Genomic DNA, 6661 nt, shown 5'->3' with positions numbered 1-6661 from the left:
GTCAACATAAAATTAGCACAAGGGAGAACCTGATCACACACTTAACATCAAATCATCCACAAAAAGGAGTTCCGGCTCAACCCTCCTGTTATGTTGCGGGTAAAATTGACCCTTTTTAAAGGAAAAAAAAAAGAAAAAAAAAAGTGAAGTATTTTTTTGCTATGAAACTTCTTCTGCTTGGCTTAATTAACGCCCCCCCCCCCCCCCCCCCCGCATGTTTATATTACATAGATACTGGTTGTGGGTCAATTTGACCCTGCAGTAAAAGTGGAGGCTAAAAGGGATCAGAAGTGTCAAATACTAAATGTTCTGAACTGTGTTCTTAAAAAAACGAGTTATCTTGATTAAACCATGACCTGTGCGAATGAAAGAACACAATTGCACTAAATATTGATATAATGGTTAGTAATGGAGTTAATAATGAGATTTAAAAAAATGTTTATTGGGATTTTTTGGGGTTTTGACACTTTTGGATAATTAAATACGCCCTGGGTCAAGTTGACCCAAGGAACATTATTGCTGTCCCTGAGAAACAAACATAACATGAGGGTTGAACACCAGATCCTGTAATGGCAGCAGAGCTGGTGAATGCACCTCTATGTTGTTGATCACTACAAAGTAACTTTAACCATCAGCGGTAGTGATAATAGCAACAAGGTTAACAGTTGTGATATTTGCCTCATTAATGTTTTAAGGTGTGTCAACTGCAAAGCTCAGAGAAGAAGGAGGACAGAGAAGTCCATTCATATTGTTTAACGATACCTTTTTCATCCAGTGAGTAGACTAACAATAATTTGTTACCCCTGAAATGTTATTTACTGTGGAATTTGTGGTCTTTTGTTTTTAAGCTTTTTAAATCAGTCAAATGAGTACCCAGTGTAGGTTTATCAATCTTGGCCCGGCACTAGGTACTCCTCTCCCCCTTCAGCTCCCTCTCTCGGCGCTTCTGGAGGAGCTGCTGGGACACTGTCAGGTGTAGTCCCGGAGCTGCTGTGGACTTCAGCTTTGGTCTCAGTCACATCAGGTGAAGCTTCAATGTCATCATAATTCTCTCCAGGGTCGTCCACCTCGTACATCACTTCATCTGTTATAAAGAAAAAGAGATACATTTTAAAATCAGTGCATTCTGATCCTGACATTGTGGGAACTTTTTAGGTGTTTTTTATCTAATAAGGTGATATGAATCTGATCGAAACGTTCCTCTGCTGTGAGGGAGAGCACCCTCGGGGATGAAGGCGTCTCCAGAGGAGCCTGCGTTGATGGCTTCAGAGGTCAGAGGTTGAGTCTCCACAGCTGCTTCTTCAATATCATCGTAGGAGAAAGAGGCCGAGCTACGAGCGTCACTTTCCATCATGACCCCCCCCTCAGGTCGGAATCCTACAGACAAGAAACATTTTCATCAAGTCTCTGCTTGGCTTTTTATTCAACATCAGCAAAAAGCTATGCAAACAGATAAAATCACTCTTATGAAAAGAAAGAATTATGGAATTTAAGGAAGCACTGCAAGAAGGCTGTGATGTGAATTTTGCAAATATTCCTGTTAAAGAAATCCAGTAGCACCCCTGGGTCCCAAGAGACTGTATAAATAATGGACGTAGTATCAGTGACATCACCCATCTGTTTCTGAAGCGCTGTTTTGAGGCCAATCGTCGGCAGCAGCCATATTGCTGCTGTCCAGTAATTGTTACGTAAAGAGGCGGGCTTTGAGCCTCCTAGCTAACAGCTACAGTGTTCCTGCCTGTCAATCAAGTCAGCTGTGCCTCTCATTGGAAGTCCTGTAATCTCAATATCTTTGAAATTGCCATGTTAGAAAGTAAAAAAAATTCACCCCCCGCACAGTGTGTGCCGATCGAGCAATGAGCTATCCACACTTCACTCGTCTTTTGTACCAGGCCGCAAACATGTTCATTTCTGCTTTAAAAATCCTCTTCTTTGAATTGGTGTGTATGTAGTTTCCGGTACTTCCGGAGCCAGCTTCAAGCAGTTCTTAGCACATTGGACATCCCGTCCTGTGATCCAGGCTACAACAAAGAGCTGTAGTGAGCAGTTTTTATAAAATGAATGCATCTGTGAGTGCTGATTTGGGTTTTACTTTTTCCTGTTCTATTTCTGTTTTTATGTCTATGTTATGATTTTTTCCTTCATGAAAAAGGTAATGGATGCTCTCTGGTCTATCCCTTATCTCTGTGACTGAAGATGTGGGTTGGAGACTCCCCCTGCTGGAATTGACTGGTCCCTGTTATGGACAAGTGTTCAGATTGGGAACATTACCTGATACACGCTGAAGAAGGGTGTCATCCATGTGTCAATTTAAAGCTCACAGTTTGGAGTCCTGACCTCATCGTTTTTTGCATTAGACACTAATTCAGGATTCAGCACCCGGTTTCTAAACACTGTTAGGGCGTCAAGTGTTTATTTCTAAACTAATGTTTTGACCGTGAATTGAAATGTTCAATTTAATGCTAACTTATCCCTTAAGGGGACTGATGTCCTGAAAGACATGCCGTTTGGGAGTAAGACAAGACCCCTCTGCTTTGTGTTGCTGACCTTGTCAGGTTTCTAATTTGCATGACTACAAGTTTGCCAAAAACAATCCTTTATGTAAAGTACTCTATGTTTCATAAGTACAACGTACACTACCAGTCAAAAGTTTGGAAACACCTTCTCATTCAAGGGTTTGTATTTATTGTAATTATTGTAAACACTGTAGATTAATACTGAAGACATTAAAACTATGAAAGAACATATATGGAATTATTGAATGAACAAAAAAGTGTTAAACAAAGCAGAATCTGTTTTATATTTTAGATTCTGTAAAGTAGCCCCCTTTTTCCTTCATGACAGCTTTGCACACTCTTGGTATTCTCTCAGTCTGCTGAAGTGGTCTCCTTGAATGGTTTCTAATTAACATGAGCCTTGTCAAGAGTTCATTTGTAGAATGACTTGCCTTCTTAATGTGTTTGAGACCATCAGTTGTGTTGTTCAGAGGTAGGGTTAGTACACAATGACAATGGATAGCCCTATTTGACTACTGTTGTAATCCAGATTATGGCAAAACCAGATTATTTCATAGTTTTGATGTCTTCAGTATTAATCTACAATGTTGAAAATAATTTAAATAAATAAAACCATTGAATGAGAAGGTGTGTCTAAACTTTTGACTGTTGGAGTAAATGAAAAGAATGTCTCATTAATGCAATTATTATAGTGATAAAAGTAATATGTTACCTGTTAAGTTAATTTCAGGGGTTTTATTATTTAAAAAAGGAGAATAAAAATGGAAATAAAATGAATGAAGACGTGACTTACCCGACTGACCGAAGTGTTCTTGTTCATTTTTTTTTCTCTTTATAGCCTCATACTCGCTGCTTTCAAACTCTGATTCTCTCCATGGCTGTGTTCTTCCTGCATCTAGAAGAGACATTTAAGAGAGCAGGGAAAAACAAGATGTAGAACTGATGAATAATGGTCTATTAAACTTGTTTATGTGTTGGCCTGCTGCTGTAAAGAATATCGGTCAACTCATTTTGACTTAACCCTCTTGTTATGTCGCGGGTCAAAATTTCAAAGTTCAAAAATCTTCAAAAAATTGTTAAAAGTTTTTTTTCGTAATGAAACTTCTTCTGCTTGGCTTAATTAGCGCAATCAACGTATAAATGAAAATGGTTCATTTCACATATTTGACATATCTGCAGGAGCTGGGATCGAATAGAGACAAGCTGGAAGCCATTGGGACAGTGAGGGACAAGAGGGTAGAGCAACTTCCACTACTCGATAACCCAGACCCTAATATCACAGTGGATGAAAGGCTAGTGGCATTCAGAGGTTCGTTCCATTTTAGGTAATATATGCCTTCCAAACCAGCTAAATACAGCATAAAAACCTGGGCAGCATGTGACAGAAGAGATGTCTCGTGTTAATTTATCAACATCACTTCATTAAAAAAAAAAACTAATCAAAATTTAAAACAAAAATAAGTTATGTAAGACTATTGTATTTATATTTAGGTCTTTCCAATGTACATTAAAAAAAGTTTTAACATGAGTTTTCATGAAAAGCGAGTTATCTTCATTGAACAGTGATCAGTGAGAATTGCACTAAATATTGATTTAAATGGTTAGTAATGGGGTTAATAATGAGATTACAAAATGTTTATTGGGATTTTTTTGGATTCTGACCCTTTTGGATAATTATTCCCCGGGTCAAGTTGACCCAGGAACATTATTGCTGTTCCTGAGAAACGAACATAACAGGAGGGTTAAGTGTGTTGCAGAAATAAATCTGACTCGACTGGAATTGGTACAAAACACATTATTCTGGAGTTTTTGAAGAATGGGGGGTGCCTTATTCTAAAGTAGCCTTAGCACTGGGTCTAAAATGTTCTGATTTCTAAGTGCTGATTTAAATTATTAAATCCTTTATACAATAAGTAGATTTAATTCAACATGCAGGAACACTGACCTCTTGTGGCAGAGGCCCTGCACAGGCATGATCAGGATTGATACAATCAGCAGTTTGAAAGTGATGGAATGATGCTCTACTCAAGTCTTTATAGTTCAACTGAAGCAGTAACAATTAAAATAAATAAGTTTATAGGATGATTTACTCACACTTGTTATTCGTAGACCTTTTAGTTCTGCGGACGATGCAGATTCCTACAAGTATGATCACTATCAAAAAAACCACAAGCAATCCTAATCCCAGGATCAAAGGCACCATGGAGGTTGAAGGTGGTCCCTCTGTTGGTGGTATGGGCGGATACCCTGAAAGAAAAAACAGCACAACAATATTGTTTTGTGCATATTTAGAGTAAGAACAACTTGAAAATAGGCTTACATGTCTTGAAAACAAGAATTACCACAGGCTGTCACATAATTGAAGGTTTTTTTCTGGAACCAGCTGTTATAACTGAAGTACAGAGCTGTTTTGTGAATATCTAAATGCCTAAGTGTGGGTGGTAGAGCCGGTGAGAGTGAGAGAGGAAGTGGTGTTTGTTGTTTAGTTACATGGGACTTCCACCAGATCCGTGTCCGGTCCGTCTCCGATCCGCTGCGGTACGGCTCCGCTCTCTCTCGTCCGTCAACACCCAGCGGTTGCGTTTTCGGAACACAGCACACAGCAGGACCGCCGGGCAGCTGGAGTCATGTGACCGAGGCTTCCCCGCAGTCATTACTGAATCAAGGATTCTCCTCCGCCTCTCCTCATCAATGTTGTCTTTCTGGTCCTCTGAAAACCTCTGACCTGTTGACTCCAGGCCTGGCTCCGCTCATCATGACGGTTTGTTGTTGTAGTTAAGTGAAATACGTTCTGGTGATAACACAGAGTGTTTTATTCTGAAAATTAACCGGTTGTTTTCATTTTGTTTTGGTGCCTGACTTCCTGTCCCGATCCATCTGCTCTGTTGAGATTGATGCGTCGTGCTCTAACATCTGGCATAAATAGACGTCTTGCATATCTGATCTTTTGCGTTCCGACCTGCCAGATCAGAGACTCAGCCGGAACGCAACCGAGCGGATCCAGTGGGAGTTAACTCATTGACTAGAACAGAAACCTATCAGATCCGGTTCTGTGACGGATCAGAGACGGACCGGACACAGATCTGGTGGAATTTGGCTGTTATGCAGGTTGATGTTCCGGACGGTGGAGAGGAAGAGAATGAGTGTTAAGTTATAACAAGTGTACCGGTGTGCATTCAGTCAGTGCGAAAACAGAATTTGTAGTTTTACCGTCACAGATGATGTCAGCTGGTTTGAGTCCTACGCAAGAGCCCTGGCTGATACAGTACTTGATGTCCTCATGAGCGTTGGTGCAATTCAGTGAGGTTACCAAACCGCCCTGGAGTTAAACAGAAACAGAAACTACAATGAGGGATGGATATGTACACAATAAACTGTATGCTACAACAGAAGACTGGTGGAGAGGGACCTTTCCATAAACAAACAGATAATACATCATGAGCATATGAATGAGTTTGTAAAATGTACCTTTTTGTTGTTTGGACTATATGTGCTATCATTTCGTTTTTTACACTCCAGCTTTTCACACAGCTGAGTTTTATGTTTAGCTGGCAGGGGGGCTGCGGCACAAACATTTTCCCACTCATTACGATAATCAACCAGGATCTGACCTCCACATTTCTCTGCGGTGTTGATCTTCACATTTTCTGTAAAATAAACAACAAACAGAATCAATTTAAAGAACAGAACTTCAACTTCATAACAAGAGAAAGAAATGGCACTGGAGCTAGGAGACACTATGCCTAGCTTAGCATGAAGATTAGAAGAAAGGGGAAAGAGCGTCGCTCCTCCCACAGGTTTTCAAACAAAAGTATAGACCTGAGACTTTTTGGTATCGTAATGAGCAGGGTAACATTCTGAAAAGTGGTTTACAATGCAGACGTGTTTGTCATTTCTTTTAACTTTTAAACTTGCGATATAGCCAGGTATGATAGCATCTTACTGTGCCCCCTGGATTTATGCTAATTTACTGAGTTGTATCAATCTTTAATCTGACTCTTAAAGAATGAGTGAAGTAGTAAGCCTAAAAGCATTTTGAAGATGTCCATTACATAGAAATGACTTGAATCACTTTTACACTGCTAGCTAAACATATTCCCAAAATAATGTAAATCCCTTAAAATTCAAAATGTACTCCAACATTT

The 6661-nt window shown here is 39.7% G+C and overlaps 1 protein-coding gene across 1 annotated transcript in view; it reads right to left on the bottom strand.

Annotated features, from left to right (window-relative positions):
- Positions 1-486: 486 nt before the first annotated feature.
- The window catches only part of LOC117821125 (scavenger receptor cysteine-rich type 1 protein M160), a 30160-nt gene continuing 23985 nt past the window's right edge, over positions 487-6661 (bottom strand). The window contains exons 15-20 of the mRNA XM_034695194.1: positions 5985-6163; positions 5727-5835; positions 4611-4763; positions 3310-3411; positions 1201-1377; positions 487-1084 (exon numbers count right to left, since the gene is read on the bottom strand). Of these exons, the coding sequence (XP_034551085.1) occupies positions 888-1084; positions 1201-1377; positions 3310-3411; positions 4611-4763; positions 5727-5835; positions 5985-6163 (917 nt within the window). The 3' untranslated portion in view covers positions 487-887. The remainder of the gene's footprint in view (positions 1085-1200; positions 1378-3309; positions 3412-4610; positions 4764-5726; positions 5836-5984; positions 6164-6661) is intronic.

Source organism: Notolabrus celidotus, chromosome 11 (assembly GCF_009762535.1).
Source record: "Notolabrus celidotus isolate fNotCel1 chromosome 11, fNotCel1.pri, whole genome shotgun sequence".
Lineage (NCBI taxonomy): Eukaryota > Metazoa > Chordata > Actinopteri > Labriformes > Labridae > Notolabrus > Notolabrus celidotus.
This window is presented reverse-complemented; position numbering and strand designations above follow the sequence as displayed.